Here is a 26,475-nt window from a genome sequence, read left to right on the forward strand (position 1 = left end):
AAATACCAGGAATCAGGGGCTCACCAACTCCACCCCACCACCTCCACACCCACCCCTCCCTCCATCTCGTCCCCCCCAATCGCTCTAACCCCCACAGCCACAACAGCTCAGGGTGGGTGGGTGAGTTAGGGGTAAGAGGGACTGGCATTCTGATCTGTTGGCATCATGCCAGAGGCTTGAGTGAGCCAAGGAGAAGCAAGACCATTCCCTGGGAGGCCTCTGGCAGCCCCAGGTTAGGCCGTTCGATGCCAGGGGCACAGACGGCACATTTTCACTGATTTGGGATTGTGATTTTTCACAGCGAGGAAGAGTCATATCGACACCAAAAACTGTCATCTGGCAAAGATTTACTTCCGATGTAAAATTCGGCAATCCTACACTGATCTTACACTGGGAAAATGGGAGGCTAGGAGATGAATTCTGCCCCAAGAATATCTCCAATCCAAATGAAAAATCTAACTTAGAGTAAATTCCAGTAACCTTCTAATGTCCTGACTAAAACTGAATCAAAAAGGAAAGTATATTAAAGAAATTGCACCCTTTAATAAAACACAACAATCCGAGATGATTGGGAGCATTAAACCTCCCAGCTCCGAAACATTCCCAATGGTTTTGTAGCAGGACACCCCCTCCCCACAGTTTTTGTTTAAATTTGTTCACGGGATATGGGCCTGGCTGGCGACATTTATTGCCCTTCTCTAATTGCCCCGTGTTCAGAGGGCATTGGTCTGAGGTCACATGGAGGCCAGACTGGGTAGATTTCCTTCCCGAAAGGGTATTAGGGAACCAGATGGGTTTTTACAACAACTGACAATGGTTTCATGCTTAGATTTGAGATTCCAGGGGAAGGTGGGGTGGGGAGGGGGTTGTGGGGGGTGGAGGTGGGGGGGGGTGGGAGGGTGGGGGTTGGGGGGTGGGGGGGATGGGAGGGTGGGGCTTGGGGGGGTGGGGGTGGCGGTGGGGACGATTCTCCCACCCCGCTGCATTGCTTTTCTAGCGCAGGAGGCCAGGAGGCTCCAGTGGAGACCGTTTCTCAGGCTCTACGCTAGGCCCCAGGCTGTCCACGTGTCTCCCAGTGCTAGATTTCCAGCGCCATCAGCTTTGTGTCAGCATTCGGCACGAAGCTGCCTAACGTATTCGAACTCCGATTTAAATATACGTTAAATAGCATCAGCAGGCCCGAGACGGAAATCTCCAGGCCCGCTAGCCTCCCCTCTCCCCCCTCCACAGCCAGCCTCAGCACTTTACTGTCGTGGGATTAGTAAAGCTCCCCAGTTGTGGGGGGGGAGTTGGTGGCCCAATACCCAAAGTGTAGACAGAGTCAGTGGATGGGAGGATGGTTTGTGCGATGGACTGGGCTTCATTCACAGCCTTTTGTAGTTTCTTGCGGATCTTGGGCAGGGCAGGAGCCCATACCAAGCTGTGATACAACCAGAAAGAATGGCGCATCTGTAAAAGCTGGTGAGAGTCGTAGCGGACACGCCAAATTTCCTTAGTCTTCTGAGAAAGTAGAGGCATTGGTGGGGCTTTCTTAACTAGAGTGTCAACATGGGAGGAAGGTACTATCAGCACATTTAGTGATTGTAACCTTGACTATGTACTGAACCTGTAAAGTGTTTGGAAACTATCCGAGGATGTGAAAGAGGAAAGTCTTTTCTTTTAAAACCTTGATTAAAGTGGTTAAAATCTAAATTGAAATCAGCACAGATGAAGTATTTGCTGAACTATAACAAATTGTTAATCGAGTTTCATATCGCACAGAAGAAATGGAACATTGTTTATCTCGAGACCAGTAAATGGTTGTGTTGCGTCTGAATCATTTTCTGCAGGATAATTCCACCGATCCGGGGACATCTTTCCTGGCAACCAGAGCTCTCCCGGAGGAGGAAAGTCTCTCCACCATCGTACCAGAGATTAGGCTGAGACGCAACAGCTCGTTCAGTCCAGAGGAGAATAAGACAAAACCTTTAACCAAGTTTAATCGGACGGCGTTGTTTGACTATAACATCCTGTCTCAGCAAGACCAATGTTGGGAAACGTATGTTGGGCAGGTTTGTGAGTGTATGTTCGATGAAGGCAGTTCTTTCGAGTTTGATGTATATTTGTTTAGAATAGTGAGGAGTCCCTGCAAAAAGTGGGGACAGGGATTGCCTCTGCGTCTCAAAGTGGCCAACTCTGGTTGGACATATTCCTGGAGGCTTCATCATTGTGACTTGCTGCTTTAAGTTGCCCCTCTTCCACTCGCCAGTCATTGGTTCCCTCCTCCAGGTTCACACCCTTCCCAATTCAAGTGGGCAGCAATCAGACTGGGCAGGATTTTCTGGGATCTTCCCCTCCCGCTGCTATCATTCTTTGCACCTTCAGCTACCCAGGAACCCATGATGGGGGGAGAGGCTGTGGGGGTGTCACTACTGACAGCTCCAGAAGATCCTGCTGGTAGGAACAGTCAGAAAATCCCTCCCACTCTTTGGTTACCCAATTCAATTAACCTTGATTGGCCGCATTCGTCACCAATGCCACGTATGCGCAGTTGCCCTGTTTTACTCCGGGATCCCATTACGAATAGGCTGTGTCCAGGAACAGGGATCCTCGTCAAGCTGTTATTGAAGGCAGTGATTTTAAAAAGCCTCTGCTTTTCCAAGCCGAAGGGGACAAGGGGAGGAATGGAGCCAGAAATCGGGATGGATCCACCCCCTGACGGATCCCGGCAGTCGGACAGGGTGCGACCCCTCCCCACAGTTTTAGAATTTCCTGCTCCGAAGCCATTTCTCCTTAACCCTGGCCTATCACCGGGAACAAGACTCAGAGCCACATCAGGACTGATCTGTTACTCCAACACCACCTTCCTGCACTATCTTCCTATCCCTTGGTGTTTTAACATGTAGAAATCTATCAATCTCAGTCTCGACTATAGTCAACGATTGAATCTGGGGTAGAGAATTCCAAAGATTCACCACCCTCTAGGTGAAGAAATCCCTCCTCATCTCAGTCCTAAGTTGCCCCTTATTCTGAGACTGTGTCCCTTTGTTCTAGATGCTCTCCCCCGAGCCAGGGGGAACATCCTTCCTGCATCTACCCTCCCGAGCTCTAAGAATTTTGTACGTTTGAAGGAGATCACCTCTCATCCTTTCAACCACCAGAGAGTAAAGGGCCAGTCTACTTACTCTTTCCTCACAGGACAATCCCTCCACCCCAGGAATTAACGTAGTGAATCTTTGTTGTGCTCCCTCTATGACAATTATGGCTGGAATTTTACTGGCATGCCCGCCCCGATTCCAGGGATGGGCGAGGCTCGGAGAACGGCATTCTTCATTGGCCTCGGGAAGGATCGTACAAACCTCGGGTGGACATGCCAGTAAAATTCTGCCCTATATCTTTCCTTGGGTAAGGAGACTAAAACCGTACACAACACCTCAGGTGAGGTGTCACCAAGACTCTATTCAATTGTAGTGAGATATCTCTGCTCCTGTACTCAAATTCCCTTGTAATAAAGGCCAGTTTAACATTTGCTTTTCTCATTACCTGCTCTAGCTTCAGGTTAACGTTCATAAGAACATAGGAACATAAGAACATAAGAAATAGGAGCAGGAGTAGGCCATCTAGCCCTTCGAGCCTGCCCCGCCATTCAATAAGATCATGGCTGATCTGAAGTGGATCAGTTCCACTCTCCCGCTTTCTCCCCATAACCCTTAATTCCCCTTGCCTACCAAAAACCTATCTACCCGCGTCTTAAATATATTTAGCGAGGTAGCCTCAACCACTTCAATGGGCAGAGAATTCCAGAGATTCACCACCCTTTGAGTGAAGAAGTTCCTCCTCAACTCCGTTCTAAACTGCCCCCCCCCCCCGCTTATCTTGAGGCTGTGCCCTCTAGTCCTGCTGTCCTTTCTGAGCTCTCCTTTCATGAGTTTAGTGACTCATGAGCAAAGACACACAAATTCCTTTGAAGTTCAACACTCTCACCATTTAGAAAATCTGGATTTCTGTTTTTCCTTCCTAAGTGTATTCCTCCCATTGTATTCCACCTGCCACATTTTTGCCCACTCACTCAATCTCTCCAAGTCTCTTTGAAGCATCTTTGCATCAAAGGACAAAAACAGCCTGGGAAACAGGCCCTTCGGCCCAACGAGCCCGCGCCGCCATCTCAACACCACCAGTCCCCCCCTCCACCCATGATCCTTATCTATTGTTTTATGGCCATCCACATTGAGGGAAAACTAATTTAGGGACAATTTATTACCTCCAATCAGCCTAACAGCACATCTTTGGGGTGTGGGAGGAAACCAGAGCACCCGGAGAAAACCCACGCAAGCACGGGGAGAATGCGCAAACTCCCACAGACACCGACCCAAATCCATGTGTCTGCACAGCAATCAGTCATAGTCACTGAGCTGTCGTCTTGCCCAGCATCTGGTCCAGTTTAAGCGTACACTAACGACATGAAGTACTAGGTTATTCTCGAACATCCAAGAGCAGCCCTTGTACGACCCATCGCGTGTATGCCCCTCGTTGGACAACAAGGCGGACCGACTTAAAACCTCCCCACAATTCACCCTCCCACCCAGTCCAGTGTCATCCTCAAACTGCAAATATTCCATTTAACCCCCACACCCAAATCATTGATAACAGATTGTGACTAGCTGGAGCCCCAGCACTAATCCTTGTGGTGCCCTACTCGTTAAAGCCTGCCATCCTGAAATGACCCATTTATTCCTGCTCTCTGCCTTCTATCCATTAACCAGTTCTCAATCCATATCAATATATTCCTCCCAATCCCATATGTTCCAATGTGGTTCTCATGTGGGGCCTTGGTAAAAGCTTTCTCAAGATCAAAATATATCATATCCACTAGTTTCCCCTTATCTATTCTGCATGTTATGGCCTCAAAAAACTCTTAATGGGTTTATTAAGTATGATTTCCCTTTCACAAATCCATGTTGACTCTGCCCAATCCTATCATTATTTCTTAACTGCCCAGTTAACACATTCTTTAAAATAGATGCTGTGATTTTTCCCTACTCGGCTAATAAATCTGCAGCTCCCCATTTTCTCTCTCCCTCTTATCTTAAATACTGGGGTTGCATTTGTCACCTTCTAATCCGCAGGAACCATTCCAGAGTCTATAGAATCTTGAAAGATAATCACCAATGCATCTACTTTATCTACAGCTACCTCCTTCAGCACTCTGCAATGGAATTCATTAGGTCCAGGGATTCACCAACTTTTTAAGTTCCATTAATTTCTCTAGTACTATTTTTTTTACCAATATTAATGCCTTGCAGTTCTCCTGATATCCCTTGGTTCTCCATTATTTCTGAAAGGTTTTTAATATTTAACTCCACAAAGACAGGCATAAGGTATGTGTTTAGTTTCTCTGCCTTTTCCTTATTTAATATTCATTGTAAATCTGCCTGTAATGGGCCCACATTTGTTTTTGCTAACCTTTTTCTTTTTACATACTATTGAAGCTTTTACAGTCCATTTTTAAGTTTCTCATGACTTTATTCTTATATTTTATTTTCCCTTTCTTTATCTTTTTCTTGGTCCTCCTTTGCAGAATTCTAAAATACACCCAGTCCCCATTATTTTGGCTATTTTATACAACTCCCCCTTTGATCTAAGGCAACCCTTAATTTCTTTCATCAGCCACAGTTGGAACTCTTTGCTGTGTTTTTATGCATTAAATGAATGTATTTTTGTTGTAAATGGTGTATTAGTGCTTTAAATGATGGCTGTTACCTATCTACCATCACACCTCTCAGCGTAGCTTCCCAATCCACCATATCTAACTTTCCCCTCGTACCCTCAGAGTTTCCGTTGTTTAGTTTAAGATCCTGGGGGTGATCTTATCAGCTTTTCCTGCCAGTCGATTGGTGAGAATCACGTCTGGTCCCCCATTGGTGGCCTTGCCGGGAGGATTGGAAGCCACAGAAGCTCCTGAGTGGTCAGGGACGGGGGCAGGCAGTGCCACCTTGGGCACTGCCAGCCTGAAACCCTGGCAGTGCCCACCTTGGCACCCTGGCCAGCAGGGGGTGGTGCTTGAGGGGGGGGAGCAATGGGGCCTGAGAGACGGAGCCATGGGAGAAGGGGAAAGCTGGGGGGGTGGGGGGGGGGAGTTCCATAGAGGGGAAGGGATGGAGGGGACTCTGCAGGGAATGGGGGGGGGTGAGTTGATCGGCTGGGAGAGCAATTGGGGGTTGATGGGGGAGGGCGCGATGTCCGGGGAGGTGATCAGCAGGGGGTAGGGTGATATCCGGGGGTGGTGATTGGTGCTGTCTGATGTGGGGGTGGCGGGGGAGGTGGGGGTAAAATCTGGGAGTGGGTTGGGGGGCAATATCCAGGGGTATGATTGGTTAGAAAGACCACAGTAAAGTGTCACCAGCTAAACATTGTGGAAGCCAGTCTCTGTAACCAAACAGCAACGAAGATCACCACACAGCCCACTGTGGCAAGCCAGGTGCGCAAACCGTTGTTCTTGTGTCCAGCACGCAGTGGAATAAAGAACCATTTCTATCTTCAGGAGATGCTGAAGCTGTCAATCATTGACATGCTGTTCACTGTGGGCAGTATCCTCCTCATCGATTTCATCCGGGGATTATTCGTGCGATTCCTGAGCGACTGCTGGTGCTGGGATCTGGAGACTAAATTTGTGAGTGTTGCCCAGATTGAGTTGTTGCACCATTCTCACTATCGGCTCACAGCAGCTCCTCACCTTTTCATTTCAAATCTCTTGCAGCCCGAGTACGGAGAATTCAAGATTGCTGAGAATGTCTTGCATCTGATCTACAATCAGGGAATGATATGGTACGCGGCAGAACTCATCCAAGACATCCTCACCAGTGATTAGAACAAATCAAGGTGTATTAAGACCAAAACCTTGGGCCATTCAGCCCATCAAACCTGTTCTATCATTCAAACTGTATCCAAAATGGCGATAATTCATCTCTCTCAATGTACATAGCAACTAATTATAATTAATTTTAGATATTTTGAGGGTTAAGGGCTTACAATATCAGAGTTTAGTGTAATTATTAGTGTTATCATAGCATGATTACAACACAAAAGGAAGCCATCGCATTAGTGCTGCCTCTATGAAGGAACAATTCACCTCGCGCCACTCCCTTGTCCTTTCAACATTTTGTTTTCCTTTACAGATAATGCTCTAGTTCAGTTTTGAAAGCCTCAATTGACCCTACCTCCACCACACTCTCAGGTCATGTACCGCAGACCTAACCACTCACTGCGTGGAAAAGGTTTTCCCTCATGTCGCCATAGCTCCTTGGGCCGATGTATGTTGGGGGAACAGTTTCTCTCCCCATCGAGCCTGTCCAAATTTCGAACACATTTATCAAATCTCCCCTCAAATCATCTTTTCTCCAAGGAGAACAATCCCAACTTCTCCCATCTTTTTACGTGACTGGATTTCCTCATCCCTGGAACCATTCTCGTGAATCTTTTCTGTACTCTTTCCAATGCCTTCACATCTTTCCTAAAGTGTGCTGCCCAGAATGGGACACAATTCTCCAGCTGAGGCCAAAGCAGTGTTTCACACAGATTTAATATCCTCGCTTTTGTACGCTCAATCAGGTGAATATGAACTTTGTGCCGTTAGCAACTCAGCAGAGAAGGATTTGGGGTCCTCGTTCACCAGTCACACCAAGCTAGCATCCAACTTCAGCAGGCAACAGGGAAGGCAAATGGAATGTTGGCCTTTATTTCAATGGGAATGAAGTATAAATATAGAGAAATGTTGCCAGAACTATACAAGGCACTAGTTAGGCTACACCTGGAGTACTGTCAACAGTTTTGGTCCCTTTATCTAAGGAAAGATGTACTGGAACTGGAGGCAGTCTGGAGAAGGTTCACAAGGTCAATCCCGGCTATGGAAGGATTTACAAATGAGGAAAGGTTGAGTAGGTTGGGTCTTCACTCATTGGAGTTTAGAAGAATGAGAGGTGACCTTATTGAGATTTATACTGTCAGTTGGGCAAAGTAAATGCTGAGAGATTGTTTTCCCTAGTGGGAGACTCTAGGTCCAGAGAGCAAAGTCTCACAATAAGAGGTCACCCATTTAAGACAGAGATGAGGAGGATTTTCACTCTCTCAGAGGGTTGTGAATCTGTGGAGTACCTTACCACAGAGGGCTGTAGGGGCTGGGGCATTAAGTATGTTCAAGGCTGAGATAAACAGATTTTTTATCGGTGAAGGAACCCAGGGATATGGGGATGAGGCAGGAAAGTGGAGTTAAGGGCTATCACATCAGGTCAATCATGATCTCATTGAATGGAGTAGAATTGATGGGCCGAACTTCTGCTCCTAGTCTTATGGGTCTAATTTAATACACATTATCTCTTTAGATTAGATTGCACACCCTAGGTTTGGTCCAATCCAGCTCCATCTGAGCCACTCATGTGCCATCTCATAGCCTCATTCCTAGGACAGTAAGTGACAAATGTACCTCGTGCAAGTAACAGATTAATTCCAATATTCCTCCCAGACAAAAGCTCAAGCTGCAGCAGGTTTACTGAGGTGTTTAGAAGCGTTATCATGGCACACTTTAATAAGAAATAATGGTGTGAAATCTGAGCACAAATGATGTCATTGTCTGAGTTGCCATTTTTGCCATAGAATCCCTACAGTGCAGAAAGAGGCCTTTTGGCCCATCGAGCTTGCATCAACAGTAAATCCCATCCAGCCCTTATCCTCGTAACCCCAGACATTTACCCTGCAAATCCCACCGACACTAAGGGCCAATCAGCCTAACCTGCACATCTTTGGACTGTGGGAGGAAACCCATGCAGACACGGGGAGAATGTGCAAACTCCACACAGACAGTGATCCAAGGCCGCAATTGAGCCCGGGTTCCTGACGCTGTGAGACAGCAGTTCTAATCACTGTGCTGCCCTTTTCTATTATACCAATACCTTAAAATTCTGGAAGTCTTGGAGCCACGTCGATAGAAGGAGGTTGTTTCAGTAGCTGAGGGTCCCCTGAACTGAGACTAAACAGCAGAGGTTTAAAACAGAGAATCAATGGCCCAGGCTTGTCCACGCTGACCAAAATGCCCATCTAAACTAACCCCATTTGCCTGCATTTGGCCCATATCCCTCCAAACCTTTCCTATCCATGTATCTGTCCAAATATCTTTCAAATGTTGTCAGTGTTCCTGCCTCAACCACTTCCTCCAGCAGCTTATTCCACACACGCACTACCGTCTGTGTAAAAAGATTGCTCCTCCAGTTCCCATTAGCTCTTTCCCCTTTTAACCCCTCTAGTTCTCGATTCCCCAACCCTGGGGAAAAGACTGAGTGAATCCATCCTATCCATTGCCTCTCGTGATCTTATACACCTCTTATAAGACCACCCCTCAGTCTCCTACACTCCAAATAAAATAGCCCTAGCCTGTCCAATCTCTCCCTATAACTCAGTCCCTCGAGTCCTGGCAACATCCTTGTAAATCTCTCCTGCACTCTCTCCAGATTGATAATATCTTTCCCAGAGCAAGGTGACCAATACTGAACACAGTACTCCAGGTGGTGAGCACTGCTGCCTCACAGTGCCAGAGGACCCGAGTTCGATTCTCGGTTTGGGTCACAGTCTGCCGGAGTCTGCATGTTCTCCTTGTGTCTGCATGGGTTTCCTCTGGGAGCTCTGGTTTCCTCCCACAGTCCAAAAGACAAACTGGTTAGGTTCACTGGCCATGCTAAATTTTCCCTCAGTGTACCCAAACAGGCACCAGAGTGTGGCAACTAGGGGATTTCACAGTAACTTCATTGCAGTGTTAATGTAAGCCTATTTGTGACACTGATAAATAAACTAAACAAAAAAGATGCGGCCTCATCAACATCTGGTATGACTGCAACATAACTTCCCAACTTCTATACTCAGTGCCCTGACTGATGAAGGCCATACATCTTGTTCGCTGCCCTATCTACCTGTGACTCCACCTTTAGAGAACCGTGCACCTGAACTCCAAGTTCCCACTGTTCTACAATACTCCCTAAGGTCCTATTCCTAAGAGGGAAGAAGCAACACCTTCAAAACAGAGAGTGTGTGAGACTGTGAGGTTTATTTTCAGGGTTATTGGTGGAGGTAGAAACTAGTGGTGGGACTTTCTGGCCATTCTCACTAACAGGGATAGTCTGGCCCTGCCAGTGGAAACACACCCCCTGAAATGGGTTCCCCGGCGGCAGAAGGGTATGAATGACAGAAAACTCCGTTGATAGTAGCGGGATGTGAAGATGCCAGTGCTGGACTGGGGTAAACACAGTAAGACACATGGTAGCACAGTGGTTAGCACTGCTGCTTCACAGCTCCAGGGTCCTGGGTTCGATTCCCAGCTCAGGTCACTGTCTGTGTGGAGTTTGCACATTCTCCTCGTGTCTGCGTGGGTTTCCTCCGGGTGCTCCGGTTTCCTCCCACAGTCCAAAGATGTGCGGGTTAGGTTGATTGGCCATGCTAAGAAATTGCCCCTTAATGTCCTGAGATGTGTAGGTTAGAGGGATTAGTGGGTATAATATGTAGGGATATGGGGGTAGGGCCTGGGTGGGATTGTGTTTGGTGCAGACTCGATGGGCTGAAGGGCCTCTTTCTGCACTGTAGGGTTCTATGGCCTATGGGCTAATACCAGGTTAAATTCCAACAGGTTTATTTTGTACTAAACGCCACTAGCTTTCGGAACGCTGTTCCTTCGTCAAGTGACCAGACATTCCTGCAGCTGACTAATGGCAAGCCGCTTCCAATAGAGCATGCTTTGGGGGGGAGTGGAAAATCCCACCTGAAATCAGTATTCAAGATCAGATTCAACAAATACACAAAGGAAAAAAGGCTGAAGGGATATAGGAACAGGTCAGATAAATATTATGATTGATGGGAATAGCCAGTTTCTGCCTTGTAATTTTTATGGAATAGATATCATGATTGCCACATTAAAAATCTTTGAATAAAAAGAGAAGCAATTAGAAATATGCAGCAGCTCAGTCAGAGAAGAGGCCAGTTAATATTTTGAGTGTGGTCACGTCCTAATGATGAAGGGTCTAAACCCAGTACAACAACCCATCCTTCTCAGCAACTGCTAACTGACTTGCTGCACATTTCCAGCACATTGTTACTTCAGATTCCCAGCTTTTCCCATTTCTTTTTCTTTGTGGCTTCAAATTTTAGGATGGGCGCTTTCTTCTCACCCTGCCTCCCAGCATTCAACGTTCTCAAACTGATTGGCCTCATGTACTTAAGGAGTTGGGCAGTCTTAACTTGCAATGTTCCACATCAGCAAGTATTCCGAGCTTCAAGGTCAGTACACCATATCCACAGCTCCATCTTTAATAGTACTGTGCTATTAACATACGTCATGTTTGAGGAGGATTGCTTTAAGGTGCAATGTTTTGTAACCAGCAGTCAGGTTGTCTGAGAGAACAGCACGATAACTGATTTTAGCTGGGAATGCGTTACGTTGTGGAGTTAATGGACCTTTTGTTTATTTAAGTTCTGCTGGAATTTCCAGCTAGGTTAATAGGGTCATACGGGGCTGTCCTGGAGTTAGTGCAGAAGTGAAACAGGCTTTTGAAAAGGGTTGGTGTTTGGCTGTCCTGGTTGAATTTAGGAGAATTGTGCAGCCTTCTCGAAGCTCTCTAACTCTCTGGAAGCTCCAAGCCTGTAAACCTAGGAAAAGCAAGTATGCCTGGATTTGCTAACTAGTTTAGGAGTGGAGTTCCTGGCTGGGAATTGTTTGAAGTCAGAGATCTTCTGCAAACTGCTGAAACTCATTCTCTCTCTCTGAAAACTCCAAAGCTGTTAAAGCAAGTATGCTGTGTTTTGCTAACTATGTTTAAAGAGTGTCTATAAGAGAAATATTGCTTGATTGGAACGGTGTAGTGATAAGTTAGAATTTAAAATTGTTTCTTTTCAATTTAAGGGTGGCACAGTGGCACAGTGATTAACACTGTTGCCTCACAGTGCCAGGGACCCAGGTTTGATTCCAGCTTTGGGTAACTGCCTGTATGAAGTTTGCACATTCTCTCCATGTCTATGTGGGTTTCCTCTTGGTGCTCCAGTTTCCTCTCATTGTTCAAAGATGTGCAGATTAGGTGGATTGACCTTGCTAAATTGCTCCTCAGTGTCCAAAGATGTATAACTTAGGGCAATTAGCAGGGTAAATATGTTGGGTTAGGGCTCTAGGGCCTGGGTGAGATGCTGTGTTGCAGAGTTGGTGCAGATTTGATGGGCTGAATGGCCTCCTTCTGCACTGTAGCTTTTCTATAATTATATGGAACGTTGTTCAACTGTTAACTTTTTAAAAATTTTGTTCATGGGGTGTGAGCATCGCTGACTGGGCCAACATTTTTCACTCATTCCTCAGAGCATTTGAGAGACAACTGCATTGCAGTGGATCTAGTGTCATATGTAGGCCAGACCAGGTCAGAATGGCAGATTTCCTTCCCTCAAGGACATTAGTGAACCAGGTGGGTTTTTACAACAATTGACCATGGTTTCATGGTCTTCAGTAGACTTTTTTTTTAAATTTACATTTTTATTGAATTCATATTTCACCATCTGCCACGGTGGGATTATCCTGGGTCTCTGGATTACTAGCCCAGTGACAATACCACTACATCACTGCCTTCCCATGATTAAGCTATTTCATTTGTTATAATTAAACTGTGTTAGTAAATAAATTATGTTTTGATAAAACCTCCCTAATCTGTGAGTAGAATCACATCTGGAGTGAAACGTCTTATCCTCACACTGGTGCTAAAATAGAAAAGTGTTGGGGTCTAGTCTGGCTTCATAATATACAAAGAACAAAGAAAATTACAGCACAGGAACAGGCCCTTCGGCCCTCCAAGCCTGCACCGACCATGTTGCCCGTCTGAACTAAAACCCCCTACACTTCCAGGGACCATATCCCTCTATTCCCATCTCAGTCATGTACTTGTCAAGACGCCCCTTAAAAGTCACTACCGTATCCGCTTCCACTACCTCCCCCGGCAACGAGTTCCAGGCTCCCACCACACTCTGTGTGTAAAAACTCTGCCTTGTGCACCTCTGTTAAACCTTGCCCCTCGCACCTTAAACTTATGCCCCCTATTAATTGACTCTTCCACCCTGGGAGAAAGCTTCTGACTATCCACTCTGTCCATGCCCCTCATAATCTCGTAGACTTCTATCAGGTCGCCCCTCAACCTCTAGTTGAAACCTTGGGTTTCTGATCTGGCACCCTAACAACAGTGAATGAATTGTATAGAATAGAATTATTGAATCCCTACGGTGCAGAAGGAGGCCATCAGGTGTGCACCAACCACAATCCCACGCAGGCCCGATCCCCATAACCCTACTTGTTTACCCTACTAACCTCCTGACTTTAAGGAGCAATTTAGCACGGCCAATCAACCTAACCTGCACACCTTTGGAGTGTGGGAGGAAACCGGAGCACCTGAAGGAAACCCATGCAGACACTGGGAGAATGTGCAAACTCCACTCAGTGACCCAAGCCGGGAATTGAACCCACGCTCCTGGCGCTGTGAGGCAGTAGTGCTAACCACTGTGCAACTGTGCCACCCCACAATTATGTTGGGCGTGGTAACTTAGTGCAATACTGAACCTAATTAGAAGATATTAAAAAAATCACTGGATTAAACAGAATAATAAAATGCTTGTAGCAGTTTGTGTCAATCATGCTCTGACTAACACATGCTTACTAGCTTAAACACCCTCATTAAAATAATAACCTAATTACACCACTCCCTTGTCTCTGTCTAATTAGTGTAGATGTTTCTCAACTGCACTTCTTTGGTCAGAAGACCACTTGAATCACTTGGATTTTTAAGATCTCAGAGTTGATGATGTGTCATGGGCGATTCATAGCTTTCTGGGGAGCTTACATCAATGGTGGAGTTACATTCCCAAAGTCCCAATTCCCTGGAGTTGGAGTCAAAGTGAGGGAACTCCAGAACATGGATTCACTTCCAAAGCTTTTGCAGTGTTACTGGCAAGACTTGGGAATTTCCGCGAAACCTCCGTGTAGCAATTTTTATCCCATAGACTGAAATCACTCTTTCAACATAGTTAGGAAATCCAGACATACTTGCCTTGACTTGGGTTAAAAGCTTGGAGCTTTCAGAGAGAGGGAGTTTTGACAGGAATCCTGATCGTGTGGCAGCTATCCCGAGGAAATTCCCAGAAAATGTATTTTCTGGATGAGCGACCTGCTACTGTTAAATTCTCCATCGATTAACGTGCAGTTATCAGGAACTAAATTAGAAACTCTTAACAAATGGGCAGAAATAATTGGAATACAACACTGAGTGCTGATGGGGAGTGAAATCATTTCTGTCTCTTAGAATCATGGACGCGAATTTTACTGGCATTCCCGTTCCGATTCAGGGCAGGGCGAGGTTCGGAGAATGGTATTTTCCGTTGGCCTCCCGCAGGACCGTACAAACCTCACACAGACGTGCTGGTAAAATTCTGCCCATAGAGTCCCTGCAGTGACAGAAGTATGATTCTACATTATGTTTCATTCATCATCATGTTTATAGCTGGCATGAACAGCGCATGATTATAATTTTAAATATGCAGAGGTAACACAAGGTCCTCGGAGTGAAATTTGCAGAATCAGACTCGAAGAGAAGTGGCGGTGAGATGTAAGAATGAGCGAGGTCCTGCAGGGAGGCACCTGAGGAGGGGATAGTCTCCGGCCCTTTGTATGTAGCAAGTGATGAGAATCAAAGCAAGTTAGTGATGGTAAATGAGCATCTTAGAGTACTTTCCCCGAAATGATTCACTGCAGCCTGGACTTGGAACGCATCTTCAATGTAATAAATGTCTCAAGGCCCTTCACAGGAGCTACACAAAGAGATTTCAAAGCAGGTGACCAAGCTGGCCTCAGTGGTATTTTTACGAGTGTCTTAAAGGAGGAATGAGAGGCAGAGAGGTCGGTGTGGTGAGGGTAGGGTGGGGGGTGTAGATTCTGGAGCAAGAGGCCCATGCAGCTGAAGGTACAACACCAATGCTGGAGCAATTAAAACTCAGAAAGGTCTGGAGATCAAGTTAGAGGAGTGTGAATTTCTCAGAGGGTTGTGAGGCTGAAGAGAGGCCATGAGGGGATTTGGAAATAAGGATGATCAGAGGGTAGTGAATCTCTGGAATTCTCTGCCCGTTGAAGTGGTGGAGGCTACCTCGCTGAATATGTTTAAGTCACGGGTAGATAGGTTTCTGGTCGATGAGGGAATTAAGGGTTATGGGGAGCAGGTGGGTAAGTGGAACTGATCCACTTCAGATCAACTATGATCTTATTGAATGGCAGGGCAGGCTCGAAGGGCTAGATGGCCTATTCCTGCTCCTATTTCTTATGTTCTTATGATGGTTTTAAATTTGCGATATTGTCAAACTGAGAGCCAATGGAGGTCAGTGAAACCAGGGTGTTGGTGCAAGTTAGGTATGGGGAGTGGAGTTCTGGGTGAGCATAAGTGTAAAGAGAGTCGAAAGTGATCAGCGGTGGATGGTAAAAGTCAAATCTGGAATGAAGAAAGGTGAGATTCTCAGCAACACCCTTTAATTTAAGGTGTAGATTGTATTTATGCTTCCTCCATCCAGATTTAAACCAAGAGTTAATCAGCGAAATACCTATTGCTTTTGGTAAGAGTTTATTTGCTTGCCAAGTGAAGGGCTAGCAACTAGAGGAAACAGGTTAAAGAAATTTGGCAAAAAAGAGCAAGGGAGACATATGGGGAAATTATTTTGACTCGTGAGTTGTTAAGATCTGGAATGCATCACCTTAATGGATGGTAGAAGCAGATTCCAAGATAATATTCAAAAGGGAATTGGATATATACTGGAAAAGAGAAGAATGATTAAGAAAGAATAGGGGAGCAGGTCTAACAGGATAGCACTTTCAAAAATCAAGCACAGATACAATGGGCTGAATGGCCTCCTTCTGTGCTCCCAGCCGCCTGTTTCCTGCCAGCAGGAGGTGGCACGCTGTTTGCTAGCTGTGGGATTCTCTGGTCCGACCACCGTCAGTGAGAATTCTCATTGACGCCATCTCACGCTGAAGGGAAACCCGCGATTGGGGATGCAGTGCCGGTGGAACCGGAGAATCCCACCGGTGTGAACGGCCGGAGAATCCCACCGGTGTGAACGGCCGGAGAATCCCACCGGTGTGAACGGCCGGAGAATCCCACCGGTGTGAACGGCCGGAGAATCCCACCATTGTCTTCTGTGCAGAACCGGGTGTAATTTCTTTGAACCCCTGACCTCACCTGAAGGTTTTTAACCGTGCGTCTCCTTTCTCCATCTCTGTGTTCACAGTCCAAATTAACCAGGCCAATTCTACCCACAGTGAGGGTTAACATTTACCCAGAATTGTTACTGGGGACAGAGCTGGGAAGGCTGCTGGCCGCCAAATTGGATTAAACAAGTATACACTGAGTAATGATTCAAGAGGATGGATTCATCCAGATAACACTTTGACCATCTAGACTCAGCCCTGTGTTGTGGAGAATTGGATATAGGGGTGAAAGATTTTTGATCTGGTGAAAGATCGTTAAGACAAAACTTCAACTTGCTCCCTCCTCAGATTCTGCCAGAATATTACCCGCAATTGTTCTTTCAGCATTTGAGGTACATTGCTTTCATATCTGAGGTTTTAGTTGCCTGAATATCACAAGCAATGTGAACCCGAGGCAATGGCTTTCCCACACAATCCTTTCTGTTCATTGAGTTACAACCTACAAGAGTGGAGTCTCCACAGAATTACTCTGTCCCTGCAGTCGCTGGTGATAACGAATGATTTGATCATATTGTGTTTTGTTTCCCTCCCAGGTCGAATAATTTCTATCTGGCCATGACCCTGTTCATGCTTTTCCTGTGTATGCTGCCAACTGTCTTCGCTATAGCAAGATACAGGCCCTCGCCAACATGTGGGCCATTTAGGTAATAGCTCTCTAATATCAAGTCTTCATAAAAAGATCCTTACTTTTCAATGCTAAAACAGAACCCCTGTTTATTGAAGTGACATCATAGTAATTTATAGATAGAACCCTACAGTGCAGAAAGAGGCCCTTCGGCCCATCGAGTCTGCACTGAACACAATCCCACCCAGGCCCTACCCCCCATATCCCTACATATTATACCCACTAATCCCTCTAACCTACACATCCCTGGACACTAAGGGGCAATTTTAACATGGCCAATCAACCTAACCCGCACATCTTTGGACTGTGGGAGGAAACCGGAGCACTAGGAGGAAACCCCATTTAAGACAGAGATGAGGAGGAATTTCTTCTCGCAGAGGGTAATGAATCCATGGAGTTCTTTAAAGTTTATTTATTAGTGTCACAAGAATCTGACATTAACATTGCAATGAAGTTACCGTGAAATTCCCCTGGTCACCTCGCTCCTGTTCGGGTACACTGAGGGAGAATTTAACATGGTCAATGCACCTAACCCAACACATCTTTCGGACTGTGGGAGGAAACCGGAGTGCCCAGAGGAAACCCACGCAGACACGGGGTGAATGTGCGGACTCCGTGCAGATAGTGACCCAAGCCGGGAATCACACCCGGGTCCCTGGCACTGTGAGGCAGCAATGCTCAGCACTGTGCCAGCCATACTGCAGAGAGCTGTAGAGATTGGGTCATTAATTATGTTGAAGGATGAGGTAGACAGATTTTTGGTCAGTAAAGGAATCCAAGGAATAATACAGGGAGGTGATGGTTATATCAGATTAGTCATGGGTTATATCAGATTGGTCATGATCTCATTGGATGGAGCAGACTTAATGGGCCAAATGGCCTACTTCTGCTCCTACATCTTAGTCTTCTAGCAAATGCTAATGCAGATTTTATTGTTCTTCTTAAACAGCGGTCAAGATAAAATTTATGACATTGTGTCTGAGACGATAGTCAATGATTTCCCTGTCTGGTTCAACACTGTGATGGGTTACGTCACCAGCCCTGTGGTGGCTCTTCCCGCTCTGCTATTACTGTTGTAAGTACGAGTACAGCCGAGTTTGGCTGGATTTATGGCATTTAGAAGTCATAATCTTCACTGTATTGTCTTTGTGCATGAAATAACTCCTCAGAGGCCAGTGTCCCATAGAACCATAGAAAATTACAGCTCAGAAACAGGCCTTTTGGCCCTTCTTGTCTGCGCCAAACCATTCTTTGCCTAGTCCCACTGACCTGCACTTGGACCATATCCCTCCACACCCCCTCTCATCCATGGATCCGTCCAAGTTTTTCTTAAAAGTGACCCCGCATTTACCACTTTATCCGGCAGCTCATTCCACACCCCCACCACTCTCTGCGTGAAGAATCCCCGCCTAATATTCCCTTTAAACTTTTCTCCTTTCACCAGATTCCCTTTATTTACAAACTCAATTCCACTCCTGAGACTGCTTTCTTTTATTCACCCCAATGGACATGGGCATTGGGGGCTGGCGATATTTATTGCCCGTCGCTACTTGCCTTTGGGGAGCACTTGAGAGTCAGCCACATTGCGGTGGCTCTGGAGTCACATGTAGGCCAGACAGGGTAAGGACGGCAGATTCCCTTTCCTAAAGGACATTCGTGAACCAGACGGGTTTTCCCAACAATCGATAAGGGTTTCGTGGTCATCAGTAGATTCTTAATTCCTGATATTTTTTCTTGAATTCAAATTCCACCATCTGCCGTGGTGGGATTCGAACCCAGAACATTAGCCGAGTTCCTGGATTAATAGTCAAACAATAAACCACTAGGCCATCGTGTCCCCACTGATGCTTCAAGTGCAAAGCCAAAATCCAGAGTGTCAGTAGCCCTGACAGTCCTCAGTGTGTTTATGTTGCGACTCGCTGTTTGGGCAGGCAACCAATGCCTCAATCAGGGAGCTCATACTCCAAGAGGCCAACCTCATGGGTGGCGTTGAGGTCATTAAACTGCACACATGCAACAGGAGTGAATTGAAATTTAAAGGCCACGGAATTAGTCATATCTTGGAGAACTCTTTGGAACTCATATCCTTGGAACACGCGTGTAGTCATGTTTATAACACAGGAAATGCAGCTGCCAATTTGCACATAGAAAGCTCCCACACAAAACAATGAAATACTTTTATTTTAATGATCATGGAGGGATAAATATTGGTCAGAACATCAAGGTGAATGTTCCTGCTCTCGGACTGAATTGTTCTGTGGGAATTTTTACAACTGAGAGAGCAGACAGAGCCCCCCCTGTCTTATCTAAAGTTGATACTTCCAATGATGTCGCACTCCCTGAGCTGGAGTCTGGATGAGAGCTCAAGTAGCTGGAAAGGCACTTGAGAAGGCTCCTAACTTTTTAAATGTGTTTTGTGGGGATTTTTGTTCAGGTTGAAGTTCAAATACAATTGTTACTGTCAGTGGCGGTTGGGTGATATTTTGTAGCAGTGCCTGTAAGCTTCCCTTTGGGCTGTTCCTTCTCCACCACTAACCTCATTAAAAACGCAGTGGAAATCCCTGTCTACATGGGTGAACAACCATCGTTTGACCTGAAGGATCCCATTACAGTAATTTGAAGAAGAGTAGAGGAGTTGTCCCTTCACCCAATCTAACTAAAGAGGAAATAAAAGCAGAAAATGCTGGATGAATTCAGCAGGATTGGCCGCATCTGTGGCAAGAGAAACAAGGTTAATGTTCTGAGTCTGTGTGACTGAAGAGGGACAGAATTATATAGTTTGCAGGTGAGGGAGGTGGTCGGAGCAGAACAGAAGGTCGGAGCTAAAGTTGACAAAGATGTCACGGACACAAGACAAAGGGAGTGTTAATGGTAGCATTAAGGATATGAAGAATGTGGGGCAGCGCAATGGTTAACACTGCTGCCTCACAGTGCCAGGGACCCGGGGTTCAATTCCAGCACACTGTCTGTGTGGAGTTTGCACATTCTCCTCGTGTCTGCGTGGGTTTCCTTTGGGTGCTCCAATTTCCTCCCACACTCCATAGATGCGCTGGTTAGGTTGATTGGCCATGGTAAATTACCCCTGGTGTCAGGGAGATTCACAGTGAAAAGTCTGACAACACCAGGTTTTAGTCCAACCTATTTATTTGATAATATACTCACAAGCTTTCGGGGTTAGCCCCTTCGTCAGGTGAATGGAGAGTTCTGGCCTCAGACAGAGCATATAAAGCACAGACAGTTTAGAGATTACTGATTAGAATGCGAATCCTTACACCTAACCTGCTGTTCAAGACCTGAAGTGGCTGATAATGTGAGTGGAAGGAGCACTGATCACAGTTTAAAGAGATGTGTATTGTCTCCAGACAGTACAGTAAGTGAGGTTTTGCAAACCCAGGCAAGTCACGGGGGTTACAGATAGTGCGACAATCCCTGTTGTGCCACGTCAGGGAGATTAGCAGGGTAAATGTGTGGGGTACAGGAATAGGGTCTGGGTGGGATTGTGGTCAGTACAGACATGATGGGCTGAATTGCCTCCTTCTGTACTACAGGAATCCTATGACTGAAGAAGGTGCTGATAGTAATATAAAGGTAAAATAGCTCGATGTGTTAATAAGAGAACAAAGATCATTTACATGATTATAAAGTAGATTATCTGGTCATTATCACATTTCTGATTGTGGGAGCTTACTGTGTCAAAATTGGCTTGCAATGTTTCCAACATGACAAGAGTGACTATGCTTCAAAATGTACTACTTTGGGTGTACTGGGGTCGTAAAACACAATGTATAAACACAGGTCTCTCTGCCTTTTTCTCTATAATAATTGTGTGACTTTAGTTGCCTGGGAGATCAATGCTTGGTGTGACCAGAAAAATGCAATGAAATTACATTGCAACCTAACAAAGAGCTAATTCTTAGCCTTAATGTAAATTTATTCAACCCAGAGAAAGAATCTGTATATACGTATGTGTATACACTGCATATTATGAAGATACAATGTGTGTGTTGCCGTTAATGAATGGGTTCTCTCTCTCCTAGTATGCTGATATATTACCTCCAGTCAATTGCACGCTCGCTGAAATTTACCAATAATCAGCTGAGGATGCAGTTACAAGTTGTACGTATTATGTTTAATCTTCTGAAATCTTTGGCATTCTGCCGCACAGTGCAATCTCATTAGAACGGAGCAGTGATGTAAATATTTGTGTCCATTCTGCCTACAGGAAAGAACGGAAGATAAAAAGAAAGTATTCCAGATGGCAGTGGGTAGGAAAGTTTCTCACCTCCGATCTAACAAATGTCGCAGATCATTTCACATCATTACATTCAACACAGGGGATATTACATTGCGTGGGAAGTTCCGTTCACAGTTTCTGTTGTCAGTGTTGACCATTGGGTGAGGCGTATTGATAAGATTGCGTGAGAGCCGAGAAACCAGGTCCATGCCGATTTCTTGCCTCTCACAATCTTACTGCCACCGGATACCAGACAAGGTAAACCTCATGTCCATCTCCATTGTGACACTATTTAAATATATTTAAAACAGAATTTACATGGATTTAACAAGCCAGGACATTATCATCTGGGCTCACTTGCCTGTGTGGCCTTACTGGGAGGGCTTATCTCTGGTGAGAATCACAGCTGGTCCCCAGCAACGGGGACCAGACCTGATGGCCTCACTGATAGAACCAGAAGCCATTGAGGCTCTCCGGGGAGGTCAGGAAGGAAGCAGGGGGTGCCCCGCCTACCTGGCACTCTGGCACTGCCAGCCTTGCACCGTGGCACTGCCTACCGAGCACCAGGTAGTGCCAAGGGAGTGAGGTCTGAGGGGCGCAGGACCTAATGGGGGTGGGGCAGCAGTCAGTGAGGGGGGGCAGGGGTGCGGCGCACTCTGCAGTTGTGATCAGTATGGGGGGGAAGGGAGGGAGAGGGGACTTGCTGCCACTCTGCATTGGGATGAGGGGGGCAGGGATGGGGACAATCAGGTCTGGCCATGGGTTGGGGGGGAGGGGTTCGGGCCATTGAACACGGGGAGAGTTGACTGCCAATTGTGAGGGGGGGGTGAGGAAGGTGAAGGTGATTGGTCTGAGTGGGTGAGGAGTTCACGATAGGCTACAGACTCCGTTGCAGTAGCTGGGAGGGAGTTGCTATGTTTGAGAGGCTGGGTGCTTTTTGGAGGCAGTGGAGGCTGGCTAAGTAACATTGCACATGCGCAATGACGCCTTCTGCTGTTCACAGCCGGCATTAAGGCGAATTAAACCCTGCCCCCCTTGCTCTACTGGTATCTGCTGGTTTTTAATGCATAATGTGGATAAGAAAGCAAATTTGATCTTGCCTAAAAAAAAAACAAATGTGAAACCTGTCCTGGAATTCAAATATTTTTGGTAAGATCTTCCCACAGTCTCAGACACATTCTTATTTTCAGAAGCCTGGGAACTGCCCAATCAGAAATAGGAGTAAAATGAGCAACTTCTCCCCCATTCCTTGGGGAATGCGCTGACCCCTGTTGGAGCATCAGCACCCTGCCAACATTTCAGGCCAAACCTTCATAGACCATAAGGTACAAGAGCAGAATTAGCCCATTCGGCCCATCAAGCCTTACTGGGCTGCACGGCCAACTTTACTGGCACTTACCCTTTACCATCGCGTTTGCCCATCTGGAATTGGCCCGAAACAGACATGCTCCACAGACATCTAATTCGGGCACGCCAGTTAGTTGGGGGATAAGTGGTGAGCATCTGACGGCTCTCGGTGGGGTGGAGGGGAGGGTGGGGGTCCGCTGTCACTCTGTCTGAGATCAGTGAGGGGGGAAGGGGGGGGTCCGCTGTCACTCTGCCTGAGATCAGTGAGGGGGGAGGGGGGGGGATCCGCTGCCACTCTGCCTGAGATCAGTGAGGGGGGAGGGGGGGGGATCCGCTGCCACTCTGCCTGAGATCAGTGAAGGGGGGGAGTCGGCTGCCACTCTGTCTGAGATCAGTGAGGGGGGAGGGGGGGTCTGCTGTCACTCTGCCTGAGGTCAGTGAGGGGGGAGGGTGGGGGTCCGCTGTCTCTCTGCCTGAGATCAGTGAGGGGGGAGGGTGGGGGTCCGCTGTCTCTCTGCCTGAGATCAGTGAGGGGGAAAGAGGGGAAGGGGCCAGTGTTTGGTCTGGGTGGTGGAAGGGTTAGAGGGATAAGGGGGGCAGTAATGTTGTGGGGGTGGGCAATGTCCATGGGGACCAGTGGGGGCGGGGGGTGCATTTTCTGGCCCAGGAGCAACGTAGCAGGGGAGCTGCATTCTATCATTTTGTTTTGTTCTGCGCGTGCGCAGTTGGAAGCACTGATTGCTGCTGCAGGATTTCGGGAGTGCTACGTCCTGCCCACAGGCTTGTGCAGCACGATTCGGAATCGCTGATATTTCTTCAGACAGAGTGCGTATGGGGGTGCCTGAGAACGGGTTTAAAAGATGGATCTGAAACACTTGAAGGTTCAAATCTGCCCAACACTTAGAATAAAAATGGTAAAATAGTCCTCATTGACTCGTTTAAATGCAGACAGACTTCTTTCAGAAAACAGTAATTTGGATTTGAGTAACATGGGACATGGTGAGTAGTGGGTATGGCGTGTTTGGGAGCAACTTTGGACGAATGATTCCCAAAGCTTTCTACATAGATATTTTGTCCGGTGTGTGTTCCACATCAATTGTTTGAGATAGATTAGTCAACAACTCCATCATTGCTCTACCATGCCACTATTTCGATGGCCAGTGATGAACAAGGTGAATCTTGGCCGTATTTTGTCCAGCAGTCTCGGTGGGAAAGTATTTTAATTTGCTGAATGGAAAGAAAAGCAGAGTTGGACTGAGATGGGATTGCAGGAAACCTGCTTCAATTATTCCACTTATCAAATTTGGGGCGGTATGATGACACTGCTCCCTCACAGCGTCAGGGACCTGGGTTCAATTCCAGCCTCAGGTTACTGTAAGTGTGGAGTTTGCGCATTCTCCCCATGTCTGTGTGGGTTTCTTCCAGGTGCTCCAGTTTTCCAGTAGGACTAGGGGGCACAGCCTCAAGATAAAGGGGGGGGCGGTTTAGAACGGAGTTGAGGAGGAACTTCTTCACTCAAAGGGTGGTGAATCTCTGGAATTCTCTGCCCGTTGAAGTGGTGGAGGCTGCCTCGCTAAATATTTTTAAGACGCGGGTTGATGGGTTTTTGATAAGAGAGGGGATTAAAGGTTATGGGGAGAGGGCGGGAATGTGGAACTGAGCCACGACAGATCAGCTATGATCTCATTGAATGGCGGGGCAGGCTCGAAGGGCTAGATGGCCTACTCCTGCTCCTATTTCTTATGTTCTTGTGTTCCTCTCACAGTCCAAAGATGTGCAGGTCATGTTGATTGGCCATGCTAAATTATAGAATCATAGATTCCTACAATGTAGAAAGAGGCCATTCGGCCCATCGAGTCTGCACTGACCACAACCCAACCCAAGCCCTTACCCCATAACCCCATGCATTTACCCTAGCTAGTCCCTCTGACACTAAGGGGCAATTTACCATGGTCAATTCATCTAACCTGCACAAAGATGTGGGAGGAAACCGGAGCACCCGGAGGAAACCCACACAGACCTGGGGAGAATGTGCAAACTCCACACAGACAGTGACCCAAGCCGGGAATCGAACCTGGGTCCCTGCCACTGTGAGACAATAGTGCTAACCAGTGTGCCACCATGCCGCCCCTAGTGTTGGGGGATTAGCAGGGTAAATATGTGGGATTATGGGTGGAATTGTGGTCAGTGCAGACTCAATGGGCTGAATGGCCTCCTTCTGCACTGTAGAGATTCTATGAATTTCCCAAAGTTTAATTGCATGGACAGAAAGTTATGTGGAGCTAACGTCTAGATTTTGGATATAGGTTTCTGGGGGTGAGGAGGGCTTCATAACTTAATCTACTCCATCAAATCAGCCCAGAGCGCTGCCAATTGGGGCAATCACATTGAAATAAATGAGTAACAGGCAGGAACGGTAACTTCTGAAAGTTTCTCTGCCTCTGCAGCACGATTCCAACATCTGGAGGATGGGGACAAGAAGATTGAAAGTGATGCAACCAGCCAGGAGTCCTCACTCCAGTCCTCACCGCGGAGGAACGGAAGCGTTACCAACTTTGATTCCCCACTGAGTGCAGGGAGTCACATCCAGAGCATCTCACAACAGGTGGCACACGCTGCCGATGTCACTCGGAACGCCAATCTACCTCAAAACCCAACCGCGGCTCCTACACAGAAACACAGGCGTGAACACATCTTCCAGAGGTCAGCGCTGTCTTTGATCCTCTGTCTATAACTGGCTAATTATTCTAAATTACTTCACGGTGAGAAATTCAGAAATGTCTTTCACGGAGATTCATGATCAAATGGACATAGGTTTTGTCACAGCTCCTTCATCCCAATCCCAATCTCACGTTCACGAAGGGTGGGATTTTCCGGCTCTTCCCACCTGCAGAAACTTCCGGTCCCATTGAAAGCAACCCCCCCCCCCCCCACCCCCCTGTCTGCGGCGGGCTCCCGAGAGGAGTGCCCAGCCGCAATGCAAATGGCCAATGATTTCAACGGGAGCAGAAGATTCAGCCAAGGGTGAGCCAATTCCACCGCCAGGAAAGCTGCCATGGTGAGGTCGGAAAATCCCGACCTGAGAGTCAGGAATTGTCTGCCTCTGACGCATGTTCCCTTTTCCATGGTTTCCCCACTGAAAGCGCAGGATTAAAGTCCCAAGGAGCAATTATCAAACAAAACCTAACACTGAGCTCCAAAGGAAGATATGTCGGATTGAAAGCTTCGGCACAAGAGGTGGATTTTAGGGAATATCGTAAAGAAGAAGAGATTTTCATTTGATTTGGTTTGATTTATTATTGTCACATGTATTAACATACAGTGAAAAATTGTTTCTTGCGCTCTATACAGACAGAGCATACCATTCATAGAGAAGGAAAGGAGAGAGTGCAGAATGTAGTGTTACAGTCATAGCTAGGGTGGAGAGAAAGATCAACTTAATGCGCGATAGGTCCATTGAAAGGCCTGATAGCAGCAAGGAAGAAGCCGTTCTTGAGTCGGTTGGTGCATGTCTTCAGTCTTTGTACCTTTTTCCTGATGGAAGAAGGTGGAAGAGAGAATGTCCGGGGTGCGTGGGGTCCTTAATTATGCTGGCTGCTTTGCCGACGCAGCGGGAAGTGTAGACAGAGTCAATGGATGGGAGGCTGGTTTGTGTGATGGATTGGGCTTTGTTCACGACCCTTTGTAGTTCCTTGCGATCTTGGGCAGAGCAGGAGCCCATACCAAGCTGTGATACAACCAGAAAGAATGCTTTCTATGGTGCATCTGTAAAAGTTGGTGAGAGTCTGAGTGGACACACCAAATTCCCTTAGTCTGAGAAAGTAGAGGCATTGGTGGGCTTTCCTAACTGTAGCGTTGGCATGGAGGGACGAGGACAGGTTGTTGGTGATCTGGACACCTAAAAACTTGAAGCTCTTGACCCTTTCTACTTCATCCCCATTGAGGTAGACAGGGGTATGTTCTCCTTTACGCTTCCTGAAG

The 26,475-nt window shown here is 46.8% G+C and overlaps 1 protein-coding gene across 1 annotated transcript in view; it reads left to right on the top strand.

Moving 5' to 3' along the window:
- The window catches only part of tmc3 (transmembrane channel like 3), a 65,641-nt gene that overhangs the window by 28,727 nt on the left and 10,439 nt on the right, over window positions 1-26,475 (top strand). The window contains exons 13-21 of the mRNA XM_080214091.1: window positions 1,830-2,051; window positions 6,521-6,649; window positions 6,737-6,804; window positions 11,164-11,292; window positions 16,822-16,932; window positions 17,863-17,988; window positions 20,951-21,029; window positions 21,136-21,178; window positions 24,942-25,197. Of these exons, the coding sequence (XP_080070217.1) occupies window positions 1,830-2,051; window positions 6,521-6,649; window positions 6,737-6,804; window positions 11,164-11,292; window positions 16,822-16,932; window positions 17,863-17,988; window positions 20,951-21,029; window positions 21,136-21,178; window positions 24,942-25,197 (1,163 nt within the window). The remainder of the gene's footprint in view (window positions 1-1,829; window positions 2,052-6,520; window positions 6,650-6,736; window positions 6,805-11,163; window positions 11,293-16,821; window positions 16,933-17,862; window positions 17,989-20,950; window positions 21,030-21,135; window positions 21,179-24,941; window positions 25,198-26,475) is intronic.

The sequence above is a fragment of the Carcharhinus amblyrhynchos genome, chromosome 28 (genome assembly GCF_965287045.1).
Source record: "Carcharhinus amblyrhynchos chromosome 28, sCarAmb.v2.hapA, whole genome shotgun sequence".
NCBI classification, from domain to species: Eukaryota; Metazoa; Chordata; class Chondrichthyes; order Carcharhiniformes; family Carcharhinidae; genus Carcharhinus; species Carcharhinus amblyrhynchos.